The sequence below is a fragment of the Cottoperca gobio genome, chromosome 22 (genome assembly GCF_900634415.1).
Source record: "Cottoperca gobio chromosome 22, fCotGob3.1, whole genome shotgun sequence".
In the NCBI taxonomy this organism is placed as follows: domain Eukaryota; kingdom Metazoa; phylum Chordata; class Actinopteri; order Perciformes; family Bovichtidae; genus Cottoperca; species Cottoperca gobio.
In genome coordinates this window covers 5,395,640-5,414,415 of record NC_041376.1, presented here as the reverse complement: position 1 = coordinate 5,414,415, position 18,776 = coordinate 5,395,640, and the positions used below count along the sequence as shown (strand labels likewise).

The 18,776-nt window shown below is 40.7% G+C and overlaps 3 protein-coding genes across 4 annotated transcripts; all 3 read left to right on the top strand.

Annotated features, from left to right (window-relative positions):
• Positions 1-706: 706 nt before the first annotated feature.
• LOC115027305 (inositol-3-phosphate synthase 1-A-like) lies at positions 707-10,869 on the top strand. Of its 2 annotated transcripts, none has more exons than XM_029460543.1 (11): positions 707-961; positions 3,044-3,168; positions 3,265-3,426; positions 4,364-4,493; positions 4,641-4,834; positions 5,661-5,810; positions 6,419-6,634; positions 8,088-8,252; positions 8,344-8,457; positions 9,197-9,414; positions 9,996-10,869. In XM_029460543.1, the coding sequence occupies exons 2-11, from the start codon at positions 3,055-3,057 to the stop codon at positions 10,168-10,170; spliced, it is 1,638 nt and encodes a 545-aa protein (XP_029316403.1). In that variant the 5' UTR covers positions 707-961; positions 3,044-3,054; the 3' UTR covers positions 10,171-10,869. The 2 variants fall into 2 exon arrangements, with proteins under 2 accessions (XP_029316403.1, XP_029316404.1); XM_029460544.1 differs by having other exon boundaries at positions 709-860.
• A 746-nt stretch (positions 10,870-11,615) lies between these two features.
• tpgs1 (tubulin polyglutamylase complex subunit 1) lies at positions 11,616-13,712 on the top strand. The gene is made up of 2 exons (XM_029460545.1): positions 11,616-12,192; positions 12,472-13,712. The coding sequence occupies exons 1-2, from the start codon at positions 11,855-11,857 to the stop codon at positions 13,154-13,156; spliced, it is 1,023 nt and encodes a 340-aa protein (XP_029316405.1). The 5' UTR covers positions 11,616-11,854; the 3' UTR covers positions 13,157-13,712.
• An 850-nt stretch (positions 13,713-14,562) lies between these two features.
• LOC115027450 (protein ANTAGONIST OF LIKE HETEROCHROMATIN PROTEIN 1) lies at positions 14,563-17,867 on the top strand. Its single transcript, XM_029460789.1, has 4 exons — positions 14,563-14,894; positions 15,876-16,424; positions 16,519-16,679; positions 17,196-17,867. Exons 1-4 carry the CDS (start codon positions 14,730-14,732, stop codon positions 17,623-17,625), a joined length of 1,305 nt encoding a protein of 434 aa, XP_029316649.1. The 5' UTR covers positions 14,563-14,729; the 3' UTR covers positions 17,626-17,867.
• The last annotated feature ends 909 nt before the right edge of the window (positions 17,868-18,776 follow it).

Genomic DNA, 18,776 nt, shown 5'->3' with positions numbered 1-18,776 from the left:
TCTCTATATCTCTATTAGGTCCATGCTGTTGATATCAACATGGGTGTGCAAGGTTATTTCTTGGCATCAACTGACACACAAAAAAAGCATAGCACTGATGTAAAACAAATGATATTGTTTTTAGAGAGAAGTGGATAATCTATATTCTTCTATGATAAAATGACAATTCATTTTTTGTTTTCCCCCTCAAACAACCTTTTTGTATACCTGTTCTGCTTATTAGAGCAAAAACAAATAGCTAATGGCTATAATTTTTATTAAAATGTAATTAATTTAAATAACTACATTCTGATTCAATGTGCTGGAACCTATAACCTATTGGTTATAATATGTCAAATAATAATGTGTGTACATTTCAAGATAGAAATAAAGAACTGGAGTTTAATTGTGAACACGTACATGCATGCTGATCAGAGTACAACACTTGCATTATAATATGGTCTATCCCAAACCCAAACATAAGATATCACCAGCCATATAACATAAGATAGAGGTACAAATATTGATGACTGATTGTATAAATGTATGATAGCAGTATAACTATGTCTTCTATTGAACTGTGTGGTGATTAAGAAATCCCTCACAGACTTCCTTCATCATTCTGGAAAGGCAGGAAACTGCCACGACCTGTAATTCAGTATAATACATAATACAAATTCTCCGTTGAGTCATATATTTGCTGCCGTCCCACCCCAGAGGGAATTTAGTTCGTCAGAGACCCAGCCATTGGCTTTTTTTGTCTGGAGCCTCTCGGATTATAAAAGGCTCTCTGATTGGCAAGTGAGTTGAATACGTCGAACCAGTGCCGGTGGAAGAGAGGATAATCATTTGTATTCAGTCGGACAACAGGCAATCGACAGGTACTACCAGACATTTCCGTTTTGAAGTTCAGCGACACACACACCGGCTTCCTTTTAAGCGAAGTAATTTACAGTCATCTTTCAAGTCGAAGTGAGGAGAGGTGAGGATGTTTCCGGGTTTAGTTTGTGTTCATATGAGCAAGTCATTCATGTGTGATCTGTTTCTCCGTTTGTTTTAAATGTACAGAAATAGTCCAAGATGGTCTGACAGCAATTGCTGAGAACAGTTGTGTCAGTAAGGGAAGCATGAAGGAGTACAGAAGACCTAACATGCTCTCAGACCAAAGATGACGCATTTACCAGTGGCGTATGAGTAGGCCTATATGCACTTCTGATGCGCGTGGTATGGCGTATTTATATCTTAGATTATATGTTTTCAAAGCTAACAAACATATTTAGCCTTAATAATATTAGTCAGTTGATGTTATCTGAACAGTTTGACTATCATTAAAGCGCCGTGTTGCCAGATCTTGTGTTGCTGAGACCGAGATGTCAGATTCATTGTTCTCGAACAAAGTACATTTTCTCCTGAGTTGTCCGTCTGAAAATGCTGTTTTAGTGTGAGAATATTCGGAAAATACATGGTTTGTGTACTTTAGTGAGTATGGGGCGACATAATCCTTATAATCTGTGCTCACGAGTTAATAGACTGCCGCAAATCATCTAGAAGTGCGTGGCAGTAGCGAAAAAGAAATGGACTCTGAGTTGACAGATGGGGCTGGTTTCAGCACAATTGGGCTACTTCTGATTTAATTTAAATTGAGCTTCTTTTAGGGCCAGCGCCCCCCTTATCCATTATCTAGGTCCTTTACTGCCCCCATCAAATTAAATATGATGGCCCAATCAGTATTTATATTACATATTGATATAATTAATTTAGTATATTATTTTATTATAAAAACTCATTCTCTGAGATTTAAGTTGCGTAATAACATTTCTAAATAATAATAATAATAATATATTTTGTTGTTGTTTTTACCTTCAATTGCCAAGCCATTTAATTCAGCTGTGTTAAACAAATGCAACGGTAAGAAGTTTTAGATTCAAACTTTATTGACAAAGACAGCAGCCAATCAGAAATGGGTCAGACATTCACCCTTTAATTGGTGTTAAACACAGCAGGCTCAGAAATGCGAAACACTTTGCACTCTTAAGTGTTCCAACGGAAAACGAGCACAAAGGAACTAGTCTGAGGCGCTGCCCCCCCCCCTCCCTCCAGCAGAACACCCTGCAATTCAGGGTGCTTTTTTTTTTTAAATCTCCAGATTTAACATAGCAGAGCCTATACAACGGGGGTGGGGGAAATCCTTCGAGGGCCATACTAATTATTGAACTCATAACCTGCTAAAAAATTGTAGACTCATCCCATTAATTTCATATTTCTTTCATGCTGTGCAAAAAAAAAGCAGCCTTTTCATCCATCTATCTTTCTGCTTTATCTTTCCGGGTTTTTACGTTACGCTCTGCAGAGAGCTGCATGTTGGGCACCCAAACTCCACCGAAGAGGGTTAACTTTATCCAAACGCACGCTTCCTTTCAGCTCGTGCAGTTTGGGATGTTTCGTGCTGTAATGTGCTTTTTCATCACCGTAAACTAGGCACACTGGCCTTTTACTTCCACAAAGAAATAATCGGATCAAACTGTCTCACGGGCCGGAAGTTCCCCACCCCTGCTATAAAACAAACTCTCCCAAAAACATTTGAACGCCCCCCTTTCTAAAATATTGCTTGCTGCTACCGCCCCCGTTGAGAACCCCTGTTTTAGGCTTCAGAGGGTATAGGCTTTGCAGCTGTTATGATGCATATTTAAAGTAAGGATGTAACGAGTTGTATTCATGTATTACAAGACAACCAAGAAAGACTGCTCCCAGTTAACTGCAGAAATTGCATTTCAATTGCATATACATAATAATAAATAGTTTTATTTACCATCATAAAGTAGACTTGTTATAACATGTATGTTGCATACAAGCATATCGAAATTTGTTAATAGTATTTAACCAAATATTTGTTATATTTACTGTACCGAGATGTCAATGTCAAATCTGTTATTCCAATTCTTTTTATATGCATTTTGATGGTGTATGCTTTTATTTTTTAAATCTGTTTTTAGTTCCCATGGTGAAAAATATATACACGCATTTAAAATATATGTACACATTCTCTTTGTTTCTCTCTTTGTAGACTCTGCAGCCATGCCTGTCAACATTCATATCAACAGCCCTAATGTGAAGTACACAGATGGACACATTGTGTCTCAGTATTCCTACCACACCACATCAGTTCACAGAGAGGGGAACACAATCACAGTAAGTGGGCCTTTCTGACATGTCTGTGTGCACACATCCATCTGTGTTTGGCAGCTGTACAGGCTCCCTGTAATTTTTCTCCATATTGGGAAACAGGTGACCCCCCAAACCACCGAGATGACATTTTGCACAGAGACGCGTGTGCCCCGGCTGGGTGTGATGCTGGTGGGATGGGGAGGTAACAACGGGACCACAGTCACAGCAGCTGTACTGGCCAACAAGCTGGGTCTCACTTGGAGAACCAAGACGGGAGTGATGGTGAGTGAAACAAACACGTCTGTACTCGTACTGAGGGTGAATCAGCTGCTTGCATTCATTTCAGTGAAGTGTGGAGAGAAAAACTGACATGGACTTAAAATTTGACTTATTTGAGATTTTAATTAATTATTAGTTAATTAATATAAAACGGGATTCCACCGCGGCTACTTAAAGTCTTAAAAGGCATTGAATTCATTAATCTAAAAATTAGGCCTTAATTGGTATTAAAATGTCTTTAATCAATCTTTCTAAAGTCATACAAATGTTAGACATGGGAAGTAGGATTTTATCAATCTTTGTTTTTTTAACTAATTTAATAAAAGTGCCTCTCGCATTAACGTCACGCAGAAAAGTTGTGCGTAAAATTAGTCTTAAATTTAATTCCGATTTGCAAATTGAAGTATTAAATCTAATTTGCCTTAAGCTGTAGGAGCACTGTTAAATATCAAATCACTTCACTTTGACGGTAACAAACCTAACTTTGATTACGTAACGTACTGAAATGAATTCAACCACTGCTATAAAGCATACATTTGTAGCGTTGCAGACATGCAAACATCACAATGATTCTTTTTTTCAACAAAGAAGATGGTGAATGAACTCTTTATAACCAGACTATAATGTGATTTGAAACCGTAGGGCGCTAATAGAGAAACTTCTTGTTCTATTTTATAAATATAGCCCTCTGTCTCTCATTATAAGATGGTTATGCTGACATGTTCAATAGAGTGTTAAGAGCTTAACTTACTCTGGTCTTGGGATTTCCCCTTATATGGGCATACATTCTTGCCTCTATGAGCTAGTTCCTGTGATTTCCATTGTGGCCATTTTTCTCTGGTTCAAAGGATTTAATACACTTGTAATAAACCTTAAACTCAGTTAAAAAAAAGACCTGGGAGGGAATTTAATCAGTGTTTTTCTCTCTCACATTCTTTAGGAAGCAAACTACTTTGGGTCCCTCCTGCAGTCGTCTACTATTTGTCTGGGATCAGGGTCTGAGGGCGAGGTCAACGTGCCTCTCCGTGACATCCTACCCATGGTGCAACCCAATGATATAGTCTTTGATGGTATGGACAATTTCAGACAGTCAGCTCAAGGTCTGACATGTGACCTGTGGATGTGACTACTTGTAGAAGAGCTTTACAGGGCAAGATATTTGTAGAGCTGCTATTATAAGACCTTTTTTTAGTTCTGTAAAATGTTGTGTTTTTTAGGTTGGGATATTTCTTCAATGGATCTTGGCAGTGCAATGGACAGAGCTCAGGTGTTTGACTGGTCACTACAAGAGCAGCTGCGACCACACATGAGTGGCATGAAACCCAGACCCACCATCTACATCCCGGACTTCATCGCCGCAAACCAGGAGAGTCGTGCGGACAACGTCCTCACCGGGACCATGGCGGAGCAGGTGATGATTGTTCTAGTGACCATCAGATTTAAGGGGAGCTTTCACACTTGTAGTGTGGTCCAGACCAAGGGGGAGAAAAATATAACGTTGGTGCGTTGTAGTTCTGGTTCCTGTTCACAGTTACTTTTTGAAAACGAACCAAGAGGAGTAAACATGAAGTGATACAGACTGACGGGTAAGTCGTTGATTGGACAGTCATCAGCACCCACGTTGGAAAATCTGCTCTTTGGTGTGACGAAGAAGTAACTGATTATAGGCGTCATTAGTGTTGTTATGAATATTATTAATAACTAAGAGTTGGTAGAGACGGGGCTCTAGGCTACAAAAGCCGCAGCATGAGGCATCTTGTAATGATTTGGGGCTGATGACTGTGGGATTGCTGTCAAACACTTTTTAATGGACCTAATGAACTGGCAAAGTACATAGAGCGGGATAGAAGCACAGCAGTTTTAACAGCTTTCGAGCTGTAAATCAGGGCGAATGCATGCGCTGACGTTTGTGTGTTGCTTCACATGAATAGGTTATACATGGCCTTGTACAGATCAATTGCTTTCACACTGATTGAGACCCAGCATCTCAGGCGGTCTCGTTTTGTTTGTTTAATCCGCACCAGGGTTCGCTTGACGGCTTTAACACCAGCTCAAATGAACCTGTTCTAACTTCGCAATCCGACCTTAAAAGTTTGATTTAACCGAACCAAACCGGTGAGTTGTGAAAGCGTCCTAAAGAGGACTGGAATCTCTTCTCAATATATGTATTTCGCTTTGGATTGTGGTGTTTCATATGTTGTTTATATTCTGACTATAAGAGTAAATGGTTTTTCCAGGTGGAGCAGATCCGAGCTGACATTAGGGACTTCCGTCAGTCGAGTGGTGTGGACAAGGTCATTGTTCTGTGGACCGCCAACACAGAGCGCTTCTGTGATATCATACCGGGGGTCAACGACACTGCACAGAACCTGCTTGCCGCAATTCAGGTGAGAGCCGGAGTCACGAACACAGTTTGGTTAGAAAACTTCCAGATTCATAAAACTTAATGTGTAAACTTCTAAAGGCACAAATCCTTAAATTGGTTTCAGTCGAGATTAAGTTAAAATTGTCCTAGAAACCAACCTAAATTGTGATGGTGGCCGGTAGTCATGATTTCAACTTTAATTTCCTCCTAATGCCGACGACCAAACAGTAATCCTCCATCACATTTAGTGATTAATTAAAGCTTAGAGGATGAGAAGATTAGCTTCACTGTGGATTTGTTGATGAAATTCCATAATGAGTCAGCTATTCCTTTTTTATATCGGATCAGGGGAAGGAAATTATGATTTGCCCCTCATGGGTGAGTTTATATTTTATCTCCTGTCTTCAGAGTGCTTGTACTGCTGTCAGCAACGATAATAGTCTATTTCACAGACTTGTGATCTTCAGCAAATCGCTCAATTTTAGATAGGCATGAAGTCAACAATAGAGTTGATGAGACAGATGATGTGAAGAGAGTCCCAGGGGAAATGTACGCCTTGTGAGTGCACGCTGTGATGATGTTAGTCTTTTTAAAAATATATATATTTCAATTTTTTTATTACATCATTAGACTGGAGCAGAGGTTTCTCCCTCCACTCTGTTTGCAGTGGCCAGTATACTGGAGGATTGCGCCTACATCAACGGCTCTCCACAGAACACTTTTGTACCAGGAGCCATAGAGCTGGCCGTGCAGAAAGGCGTGTTCATCGGGGGAGATGACTTCAAATCAGGTCAGACCAAGATCAAGTCAGTGCTGGTGGACTTTCTGGTCAGCTCTGGTATCAAGGTGAGATGCACAGATCGAAGGAAGGGGAGCTGATGAAGTAATAGTCTTATACTAATCACACTCGCTGCTATTATATGGTTATAATATACAAGAAAACACTGAAATAAGAGGTTGATGATTTGAGAATGATATTTCCGATCTAAGACCAGAATGAACAGTATTAATCCATTAACATGATTAAATGATCATCTTTTGTCATTTTCTTTATCAGGAAATTATACTGGTCCTCTTCCCGTGTGCTCAGCCCGCTCCATGTGTTGTGTACAGTCCATCGTGCTGGATGTGGTACCCATGTCATATATTTTTTTAGAAAGCTTAGAATCTCGTCTATTTAGATTTTGAGATAAAAAATCACAACAGCGGGTACAATCAGCTCCTCAAACTAGCAAGCACACTCAAAATCATAACTTTGAGCCAACTCACCTATGAAGCCTCATAATAATCCAAAAAACGCACTCCTGTGTCATTGCCAAAGTTCCAAACGATCGTTTCCGGTACAAAGATATCCACCGTGAACATCGTCGCATCGATAAAAGCCCATGAACAGCTGTTGCAATCTTGTGAAATCATCTGATCGATTTGTAACATTTTGTGATCATAAACTGTCAAAACTTAATTTGTCGAGTGTTCAGGCGCTTCTTGAATGTAGGGCGGACTCTTAGCGTTAGATTGACACTTCATTTGAGCCAATCGGAGCTTCCATGTGTTATCTACAACCTTCATGAGCCAATGAGTGTCAACTTGATAAGGAAGTGGCAAAAAAACACAAATAATAGAAAGAAATGTGTTTATACTTCACTTACTGTGTCATTACTACTAACAGGGAATATGGGTATATAATAGTTATTTATGAGCAATACAAATAATATTTTATTAATAAATATATCTAAATGTACAGCTTGTGAACGCCTGGTGTTACTCTTAGAAAAACCTGTCTAATATGTTGTTGTGTGTTTCAGCTCGGCACTACCAGCTGTACCATCTTCAGACATCTTTTTCAACAAACAAATTCAGGCCGAGTGTATTTTCTTCAAATTTAGTATATTCAGACCACTATTACTCAGAGCCAGAAGCACTTGGGGTGATTCTTCACTGTTTTTTGCAAGAACAATAAGAGAGTTAACTCATCTCATCTCGTCATGCATCTGGTGCGACTGGTTGAAGAGCAGCTTTCAATTTCCTTTGGGTATGTCGTTTGTAGGTATTTTTGGGTAAATTCGCCCACACTGTAAGAGGTTAACGTCTACACAGCATACAACACCCTCTGTCCTAAGACCCTCGGTCGGTTTTAAGGATAACCATAACGGGGAAAATAAGAGGAAGAAGCCTGAGGAAGAGCACCAGTGTAATTGTCCTAGCGGAACATAAGATGGCAGCCTATAACTGACTACAATGTATTTTCTGAACAAAGACAGTTTAATAAGTTCCTCTCTCCCCCCCCCCCCGTGGGCAGCCGACCTCCATTGTCAGCTACAATCACCTCGGTAACAACGACGGGAAGAACCTGTCGGCTCCGGCGCAGTTCCGCTCCAAAGAGATCTCCAAGAGCAACGTGGTGGATGACATGGTGAAGTCAAACCCCATCTTGTACCGGCCTGGAGAAAATCCTGACCATTGTGTGAGTGACTCAGACACAGGAAGATAATGAGCTCCATGTGAAGGTTCACTGAAAACAACTGGTCAGACTTATTAACTGTCTGTTATTTCAGGTGGTGATTAAGTATGTCCCCTGTGTGGGAGACAGTAAGCGTGCCATGGATGAATACACTTCTGAAATAATGATGGGAGGGACCAACACTATTGCAATGCACAACACCTGTGAGGTCAGTGGTCACTAAATCTGTTTCTGTAAAACACGTAACTGACAAAGTCAAGTCTCGCATATTAGAGCAATTTCCAATGTGAGAGTTCAAACTGCTAATTGCTTGCTAAACACAACGTTCAGAGCTATTCTTCTTTATCTGACCGTAGTTATGGAGGCGGAGGCTCAGGAGTGCCACAGCTTACTGTTAATCCTTAACGAGTATTGGAGCTCATTTAAAGAGACGTCTTCAGGTCATTGCGACAGTTATTTCATGTTTCACTGGCCCGGCTGCTTTAGTCCACCACCATTCCCTACACACAAAATAATATCTATTCTGGCTGAAAAACAGTTCGACTGCACCAGTTGTCCCATTTCTCTACAAACAACAACCCCAAAGATGCTAAACATCAGTGGCTTTAAGTAGAAAACATATTTATATATTTTGTGCATTTTAATTGAACTTTCCTATAAAATAAATGCTGAATTTATGGTCAACTAAAGTACATCTTAAGTGGTTTGCTCATGGATCCAACAACAGTGCATCAGTGTAGTATGCATCAAAGCCAGTGTGTAGACTTCAAAAGGTTTTGATTTGGTGACCCCTAGTGGTAGTGTAAAGAACAACAACAAAGAACAATCTGCTAAATACATTTCCTGCATTTCTGTTAATTTATTGCAAGAAAAATAAATGTCTATAAACATTCCCTCCCCCCTCCATTACATCGTTACACCACCTAATGTTTCTTTCTGTGCAACAGGACTCTCTTCTAGCCAGCCCAATCATCCTGGACCTGGTGATCCTGACGGAGCTCTGTCAGCGTGTGACTGTCCAACCCCAGGGGGAGAAGGACTTCCAGTCCTTCCACAGTGTCTTAGCACTGCTCTCCTTCCTCTGTAAGGCCCCCCTGGTCCCATCAGGGTCCCCGGTCATCAACGCCTTCTTCCGCCAGAGGGCCAGCATAATAAACATCCTGAGGTATGGACATGGCTTTGGTTTCTTTACCTAGATTTCATTACCACACATTTTCCCCAAAGATCGCACATTGTACATTCAACAGAATAATGAACTTTTAAGGCTTGAAGTAAACTAAATGCTGAATAACTTGATGCCAATATTGCAATAACATTTGTACCAATCCGGCCTTTCTACCCTCAACTCAACTCTAGGCCTTTTTGTAGAATTTGAAATTTACAGCAGATGGCATAGGTACATTGTTATCAGGCATAGATGCATTCAAATAAAATCCCTATCAATGGGAAGCAAACCCGCCCATTCTGCCTGCTGATTGGTTGTTCGTCCATTAGACAGGAAGACGACAAGCGAGCGACGAAAGCAAAACTGTTGACTTAACCTCCATGAACTCAACAACAGTGATTGTTATTAAACGAAGTGTCAAGTTATTTCATTATTGGGGTTTAATGCATTTTGTTAGCTTTTTTTTTTTTCAAGCGTTATTACATTTTCAGGAAATGGTTACATTATTGGGTGCTTATATACCTAATGCACAGATTTTACTTAGTGACAAGTTGACATGTCTCCCTCCCTGTCTTTTTCAGAGCGTGTCTCAGCCTTCCTCCTCAGAACCACATGCTGCTGGAGCACAAGCTGCAGAGAAACTTCCTGTCTCCATACAACACCTACATCGCTGACAATGGGGCTGCTTCAAAAAAAGTTGTCCATACCAATGGTGTACACGTGCCGCAAACAAATGGTATCCATGCACGTGAATGATGAATTATGACTGCAAATACCACACTACAGCCCAATATGGAACTGCAACTTAATAAACTGGATTAATCTATCATTTATAAAAAGAACAACATCGGTTTAACACCTTTTTAAAATAGACTTAACTTTTAGGTATTCAGTGAAGAATGGCATAGTGCTGCAACATTTATATTTGCAGGCAGTTGTCCTCTACAGGCACTGAGCATCAACAGAGGCCTACATGAATCTCCACACAGCGTAACAATGTTCAAAGCAGACTATTTTATTAAAAAATATTTCCCTGTTTTTTTGTTTTATTCAGAATTAACCATGTATTGAATATTTAAAAAAGTAAATGCACTTTATTTGCTTGCCTTTTTATTCAAGTAGTGTTCTGTGTTTAATGCATATGTAAACAAAATACAATTGTACTGTAAAGTTCTTAGCAATAGGTCCTTATGTTTAAACAAGAAAATGTGATCTCAATTGTGCAGCTGTGAAAAAGTGTCATTGATAAATGCTGTATTTGTTGTTTAATGACTGAGGGGCGTCTTCCTAACTTACTGTATTTTGTTGTTGTTTATCACTGACTTTCCGTAGCCATCCATATTCTTTGTTTGAAGATGAGTTACAGAAAACATGGATGCAGTTATGACTATTTTGTTTAACAGTAACCTGGGCTGTTTTATTTACAATAAACCTTCAAATATTGTTTATACTTGACATTTCTGAGGCATTCATTTTTGTGTTTATCTTTTTAAATGTACCTTTCCTCCTCTTGAGCCATCTCTCCAGGTGAAATGTGCTTTATTTGCATGAATGGATAATAGCCGTTGTTGTAAAAGCCAGTACATGACACACCAGATGAAAGAAACCTGGTTGACCATGTCAAACTAATTTAATACAGCTGGGTGTTAAACCCCAATAGTTATTTGGTTTTGTCTAAATTGGGGTGGAGTTTCAAACTGTCAAGCTGGGACTGAATTTAAATAAACAAAGCCACATTTCAATGGTATTATATTTAGGTAAGTTTCTGCTTGTATTTAGACACATTTAAGGACTTTAACTTTTACATATACCTCATTGTCAAAAGTGCGAAAAGTAGTAGTAGTTGGTATATTGGTATTGTATCAGCACTAGTATCAAAAAATGTCCAATGATCCCCCGCTCTAATGCACATATGGAGCTATTGCTGGTAGTATAAAAGGTAGAGAAGGCCTACAAAATATCCAGGTGGGTTATGGTTGAGTACCTGGGACAAAGCTGGAGCCAAATGCTGTGACATTTTGGTAATTTAATTGTAAATGTGTGTTTTGTGTTATGCTTATTCCTAAATTAAGGTGTTTTACTTCACAGCAAAATCGGGTCCAGCTAGTATTTTAGCAAATAAAATCCATAGGCATATCCGGTGAAAGAAATGAGAATTTATAGGGACCCGGCGCCTTGATATATCAGGAATCCCTACGCATGCCCCTGCACGGACTATTTGACGCGTCCCTAGCAACCAGACGGACAGAGCGGAGTGATTTCGTAGACAAATCTCCTATTTTGGGGCTTCCGGCTGTTGTAAATAATCGGATCATTTTGCCACTTTTTCTTGCAATATGGATCACAAATATAAACCGATTTAAACGGGTCCGTTTCCTGTCTCTCGACCGGTATTAAATCACTTCCGCTGCCGTTGCTGCGACACGGGACGTCATCAGCTATGGCGGAAAAGGAGAAGCGCCGGTCCGTGGCTACTCCTCCAGGGATGCCCGATGGCAAAGCCACCAAATCGGACAGCGACAAGGAGTTTCTGTTGCAGGCTGGGGTAGGAGAGCTGCTCCGCGGTGCCATCCTGAAGATGGTGGAGGCTAAATCGGACGATCCCATCGGGTTCCTGGCCGACCACTTCTGCAACCTCGCCTCCGTGACAGAGACCGGTACAGCTGGATGCGGCGATGGGGATCAGATGAACAACGGGTCGCTGAGCGCAGGTGCGCAGGAGCAGCAGCATCTCAACCGGGCGCTGTGGCACCTGCGGCTGGCGCACCACTCCCAGAGGTGTGGGCAGATCCTAAACCAGACTTCTTAGACATGACTTTTTCCTAATGAACCAAATATTACGATCAGACCCTCACATATTCTCTTACTGTGCTAACTTAGACATTTAAATGAATCAGTTATTCATGCTTGGCACTCCTGGATGTCTGGTAGACTGTCTGTTTAAGCACATTTTCTTTCTGGGTGATTGTGTATTTAGGGTCAGTTCACCTACTCTATTGTTTTTTTAATCTTATGTTGTTGTCTTATCTTTTATCCCATTTCTTTCATCAAACCTAGATCTGCCTTCAGCAACAACGTCCGTGTGGCCTACGACCTTTTGAACCTCACTGGTCCCCGCAGACGTTCAGGTGAGGTCCCTGAAGGCCCTGATGGCTCCTGTACCGACAGCCCGACAGAAGGAGGAGGAGGAGGAGGAGGAGGAGGAGGAGGAGGAGGAGGAGGGGTGAGAGGAGGCCTCTACACACAGACTCTGCAGTGCCTGTGCAGTGAAGGTGGAGTCCCCGCTTCCACCTCCGCCCCGCTTCTCCGACGCCTCCATTGCCAAGATCATGAGGCCGTCCCTTATGATGTCTTCCGTCACGGTGTGCTCACATGTGCAGTGTTCTCAGACTACATCCGGCAGGCTCAGAGGCTTTACGCTGAGGTGTGCTGTCCGGATGACGGGCCTGCATCGCGGACACTGGGCCTCGCCGTGCTGGGCACCTTAAAGGAAGCCCTGGAGACTTCCCAAGGCTCTGAGGCAAACTGCTGTGTTAACGCCAATACTAAAGCTAATCCCTGTCTGGAGGCTAACGTGAAAGCTATACGTTACCTGGAGGCCAGTGCCAAGATCTCTCCATACAAGCTTGGTCAGGCCATGGCTGGAGCACAGACACGGGGCCCCGGTGGTAATATGGACGCAAAGGAGTTTGAGAACGCAGCAGCAGAGCTCTTCATCACTCGAGTGAAAGTGGTGTCCTAAGTTTCTTGTCTGTTTCCTCCATAGTTTATGAATGTAAAACAATCTCAAGTGTATCCTACAGTAAATAATGACCTTCTGTGTACCTCCTCTCACCTCTAATCTACACTCAGAGATATTACCTCCTCTCAAGAATGACACTAAACCCTATATTTCCATTGTTTGGAAGATAACACTAATTGTAAAACATATTGTTTGATGTCTGTTATTGAACTTAATAAAGTGGAAGAGATGGGAAATCGACATCTGCTGTGTGAAAGACAAGGAGTTCCTTTCATAGACTAAGGGTATTCTTCTAGATCAGTATTGATCCTGACAGTTTCCATTATTGTTCAGCCTTAGCCGTGAAATGCTCAGATTAGAAAGTAACACTTGCAATAAAATACAACAACCCTGTGATAAATGCTCCGTCCTTGTTGAGAGGGCTGTTGATTATGAACTCTGTGTCCTCCTGGATGCTGTAGTTTGTGATGTTGTAATGCATTATAAGTGTTTCTATTGCTCTACAACAGCTGGCAGTTTGACAGGAGCCACTCTCATATGCTATCTGGATAAAGGCATTGTAGCCGAATACATTTTGGGGAATCAACGGGTTATATTCACTTATTTCACTTATTTATTTGAACTTCTCATCTCAAGTCTGCCATTACAGAGAATGCAAAGAAAGGGCCCACATCATAGATTTCTCAAACACTGACAAATCTGAGCAAAGAAAGACATTTACAGACAGAGTTGAAGGTGAGAGAAACAAAGATAAGAGCGATAATAAATAAATAAAATACCTTTTTAATTCTCTTCTCCTTACTCTGGACTCACTGATGCATGAGCGATCCATCAGACAAAGGTCCAAGAGCAAGGATAAACAGAGGAGGCCATCATTCTTCCCCGGCAATAATCATAAAAGAAGGAGAAGAAGCTCTTCGGTCGAGCTAAAAGTGACCGAGCCAACTTCAGAAAGTCTAAAAAAGAGTAAGGTACTGAAGAACATATGTATATCCTGTAAGATAATTAAAACATTATAGCTTTTAGTTGTTCCTTATTTGCAGGTCAGAATATTTCTAGAAATCTGTAAGCTTGATTAAATTAGGTTAAAAAGTGTATTATTGCACTAACTGAAATTGAATTGTAATAATTCATAGACGTGTCGTTTGTCTTTGGACACTCTGGGAGTAAATAGACACAATCCAGAGAGACCATTAAAACATTATTTAAGAATTACTTAATTACTGTCTATTGCATACGGCTATTGGCAAACAGTCTTTAAAAAATGACATGATGTAGCAATTTTGCATCACAATTTAAAGTATTTAAAATAATCACCGTGTATCACAGAGTAATGGTCATAATATATTGGCATTGACAAACCTACTTAGTTGCAGCCACTAGATGGCAGCACCACCCGGGTTCACAGTCCGACACAAACAGGAAGACAGCGGAAGTACACTAGTTTGCAGTTAATGGTGAAATGACAGTAGTGTTACCTGCAACAACACCTGAGCCGCGTATATGCATCACATTGCTGTCATCACCCTAACGTAATGCCTCGCGTGCTGTGTCCCGGTTTACATTTGTCAAAATGGAGGAAGAGGAGCAGCTGCGGCCCTTCATGTTCCTGATGAGTTACATGCTGCTGAAGCGCAGGAGAGACTTAAACAACGCAAACATTCAGAGACGCAACGAGATTCAAAGACGCATCAGACATCGGCAGTACTTCTTCCAGAGACAGAGGAGGATGCTCATGGTCAGTCCTTCCCTCTCTCTATCCCACTATGATCACGGTCATGCATATAAATATGGCTGTATATAAGGCTACATGCCATACCAGCTTTGACATTATCCTGCAACACTAAAATATCCAAACATATTTGTGAATATTAAAAATACAATTTTATGTGAGATTTATTCATTTTAATAAAAAAAAGAGACCCGCCCACATTGTTTTTCACAGATCACAAAAATGTGCAATATCTTTTGGAATAAGAACTTAAATAGAGCTTCAACTAATAATTAGTTTCATCATAAATCAATCAATTGTTTGGTCTATGAACATTTGAGAAAACAGTAAAGAAAATTCAAAACCCAAAAATATTGAATTTGCAGTAATATAAAACAGAGAATTGAGAACCTGAAATCGGAGATAAATAAATCAAGACATATTTATAATATAATAAAGTCAAAATAAATGATACGTCATAAGGATCAACGGTAAAGTGTTATAAGTATACAACGATATAAATATACATTAAAAATCATTAATAAAGATGATGATGATAAAATAAGTATAAATAATGAAACAGAATTTTTTTTTTTTTAAATATCAATATTTTCTGCTCCTCTCAGGTTATCAAATTGTTGCAGAAATATTTAATAGAGTATAATAATAGAGATGTAGTTTTTAATTTCCCCAACTAGAGCAGGAAAAAAAGTTATTGTTGATGTATTGATACAAAATGTGGCTTCAAGAATTTGTACTTATATTTCTTGCTGTTGTCAAATAACCCAAAAACACATTTTCCTTTTTAAGACACAAAGCAAATTAAAAAAGCAGATAGATACTTCCAAACACTTCTACTGCACTAAAGAATGAATAAATGATAGTCTCAGTGGATCCTGAATCAGTGGTTTTAACAACATTGTGTAAGAGTTGTGATTAGCATGTTAATGATCAGTGAATTAATTAAAAGAAAATCTTTATTTCTATTATTAATCTTCTTCTCCCCAGATGATGATCGCAGGAGGTATCCGCTCCAACGTCCGCATCCGCACACGACCTTGGACCACCACCACAAACACTGATTGGTGGGAGCGGGTGGTGATGACAGAATTCCAGCCATCTGATTGGCTGGATAAGTTCCGTATGAGCCGGGAGACGTTCTTCTACCTCTGTGACAAGCTGAGGCCCCGTCTGGCTCGCCAGGACACCAGCTTCAGGCTGGCGCTGCCGGTGGAAAAACGCGTAGCAGTTGCTCTGTGGCGCCTGGCGTCGAACATTGAATACCGCACCATCAGCACTCTGTTTGGTGTGGGGAAATCCACCGTGTGCAGGTGTGTTAGGGACATGTGTCACGCCATCGTGGCGCTCCTCAGCTCTATCTACCTGCGCTCCCCCAGTGAGCAGGAGCTGGAGGATTCAGCCCAGCTCTTCCTGTCCAATTGGGGCTTCCCTCACTGCGTCGCTGCCATAGCAACGCTCCACACAGCCATCATCACGCCATCAAACAACGCGTCTGACTATGCCAACCCCGCTGGCTGGCTCTCAGTGCTGTCTCAGGTAGAGAGTGTTCCCATATCTGCTGCTGAAAATACATGTTCGCTTGTTTCCAGATGTAGACTTAGTGCCTCTTTCTGTCTCTTTGGTGTTTGAGGTGGCTGTTAGTGGCCGGGGGCAATTCTGGGATGTATGTGCCAGTTTCCCAGGTGGGACGGACCCAGTTGACATCTTCCAGAACTCATCGCTGTGGGCTACTACTGCAGAGGGCGGACTGTCGCCTGCCCTGCCACCTATCTTCATGGGAAAACCACTCCGGTAAAGTTGAAGTCAACAGCATGACAACCTTTTCTCGCATTGCCTACACGGTGAACGAAGATTTAAAAAGCTGAGAAAACTCTTGATGAACTGAAGTAAATGGAGGCCGCGTGTAACAACAGCAAAACTATATCGATACATCTCTTTACAATCTCTCTTCATCCAGACGTACGCTCACTACTTCCCAAAAACATTGCTAAAACCTTACTATGTAACACTTTTGCATAAACAGTGTCACACTTGTACAGGCTTTCCCGTTTTTGTTATTCTTCATTCACCGTAGAATAAGGATTCAAGAAGTCCAGGCAACGCAGGGCAAGTAACTGCAATACAAATGGTCATTTTGGTGGGTGAAGTATTCCTTCAAGGACAATGTAGGCACATTTCCACCTTGAGGAAAGAAGTAAATCTTTATAAGGTCTTAATCCAGTCACTCATCTGTCGACGTTGAAACAGCATTTTAGGAAATCTGCAGGTGTGTGCTGTAACTGACTGAAAACCGTCTGTTGTGTCTAGGTATGTGCTGCTGGGAGAGGCATGCTACCCTCTCCAGAGCTGGCTAATGAAGGCCTATCCTGAGGAAAAGGGCAGGAGGACCAGTCACACAGCGCTGACCGAGCCACAGCGGCTCTTTAATCGGCGGCTCACCAGAGCGCTGCGTGTATCTGAGGAGGCTCTGCTAAGGCTGAGGGCACGCTGGCAGTGTCTGAGCAAGAGGAACGACTGTGGACTGGACGTGGTGCCCACCATGATTCTAGCTTGCTGCCTTCTACACAACGTGTGCGAGTCCCACGGGGACACCTTCAAGGCGGAGTGGCAGGTGGAGGTGGCCGCGGCAGAGAGCCCTCAGCCCAGCCACAAGCAGCTCCCCTCAACCAGCATTGACCAAAGTCATGCTGAGGAGGTCCGACACCTCTTCTGTGACTATCTTTTAAGAGCAGAATAATTAAAAAGCTTCCTACACATGAAGACTAATGTTATTGAACACAGTGGTGGAAGGTAACTAAGTACATTTACTTAAGTGCACATTTTCATGCCACTTTATACTTCAACTCCACTCAGAGGGAAATATTGTCCATTATACTTCACTGCATTTTACATTTTAAGAGTTTATGAAATGTGATGTTTTGTTTTTAATAAAACTACTGTACCTGTGAATATATCCAAGTAAGTGATTAGTTGATTAATCAGCTGGTCGAATAACAGAAAATTAATTGGCAACTATTTTGAGGGTTTTTAGATCATTTTTCATGTAAATTAGCAAATGTGAAGATTTGATGCTTTTCACTTTATAATAATAATAATGTTAAAGATTGTTATGTATTAGTAATAATGTTGAGGTTTGGACTTTTGGTTGGACAAAACCAACATTGTCAAGATGTCATTTTGGCTCTGGGAAATTGTTTTATTTTCACTATGTTTTATAAACCAACCAAATAATCAATTAATGGAGAAAATAATCAGCAGATTCATCCATAATGAAAAAAATGATTAGTTAAAAATGAGTTCTACCTCAACCAACTACAACAGTAATATCCTGCTTTTACATTAATACACAAGTAATACTAATCTAATGATATAATATATAACAGTATAACAGCCACAAGGGACATTTTTCTACTTTTTATCCTTAAAGTAGATTTTCCTGATTATACTTGCATACTTTTACGTAACATTTTCAATGCAGGGCTATTACTTGTGGTATTACTTTTACTTAAGTAAAGGCTCTGAATACCTTCTCCACCACTGTTTGAAATCCTCGTAAACATTTGTACTTGTGCTATTACAGTATATTTTTAGTCTCAGTGGTTGTTAACATGTATCTTTATACCACCTATAACCAGGCATGTTAAAGTGTGGCGATGTCAGCATTGATGTCAAACCATAGTTGAACCTAAATGAACCAGAGATGGACAAAGTAAAGCTAAGAGTGACTGGAAATAAGTCTGACAATGTAGACCTCAAATCAAGAGATGTCCTAAAATCATAATACATCCATGTGGGGGGGACACACTTGATTTAGGCATCTCTTTGTTTTGGTGGCACCCTTAAGTACACAATTGTAGGAGAATGTAATTCCTGGAAACCAATGGATTT

What these genes read in the sequence shown, in the direction of transcription:
- LOC115027305 (XM_029460543.1), top strand. Translation starts at nt 3,055, where the DNA reads ATGCCTGTCAACATTCATATCAACAGCCCTAATGTGAAGTACACAGAT. An exon ending in CCGGGACCATGGCGGAGCAG is followed by an intron (nt 4,835 to 5,660) that starts GTGATGATTGTT and finishes TGGTTTTTCCAG; the next exon opens with GTGGAGCAGATCCGAGCTGA. An exon ending in CAATGCACAACACCTGTGAG is followed by an intron (nt 8,458 to 9,196) that starts GTCAGTGGTCAC and finishes TCTGTGCAACAG; the next exon opens with GACTCTCTTCTAGCCAGCCC.
- tpgs1 (XM_029460545.1), top strand. Translation starts at nt 11,855, where the DNA reads ATGGCGGAAAAGGAGAAGCGCCGGTCCGTGGCTACTCCTCCAGGGATG. An exon ending in CTGGCGCACCACTCCCAGAG is followed by an intron (nt 12,193 to 12,471) that starts GTGTGGGCAGAT and finishes CATCAAACCTAG; the next exon opens with ATCTGCCTTCAGCAACAACG.
- LOC115027450 (XM_029460789.1), top strand. Translation starts at nt 14,730, where the DNA reads ATGGAGGAAGAGGAGCAGCTGCGGCCCTTCATGTTCCTGATGAGTTAC. An exon ending in GACAGAGGAGGATGCTCATG is followed by an intron (nt 14,895 to 15,875) that starts GTCAGTCCTTCC and finishes TCTTCTCCCCAG; the next exon opens with ATGATGATCGCAGGAGGTAT. An exon ending in TTCATGGGAAAACCACTCCG is followed by an intron (nt 16,680 to 17,195) that starts GTAAAGTTGAAG and finishes TGTTGTGTCTAG; the next exon opens with GTATGTGCTGCTGGGAGAGG.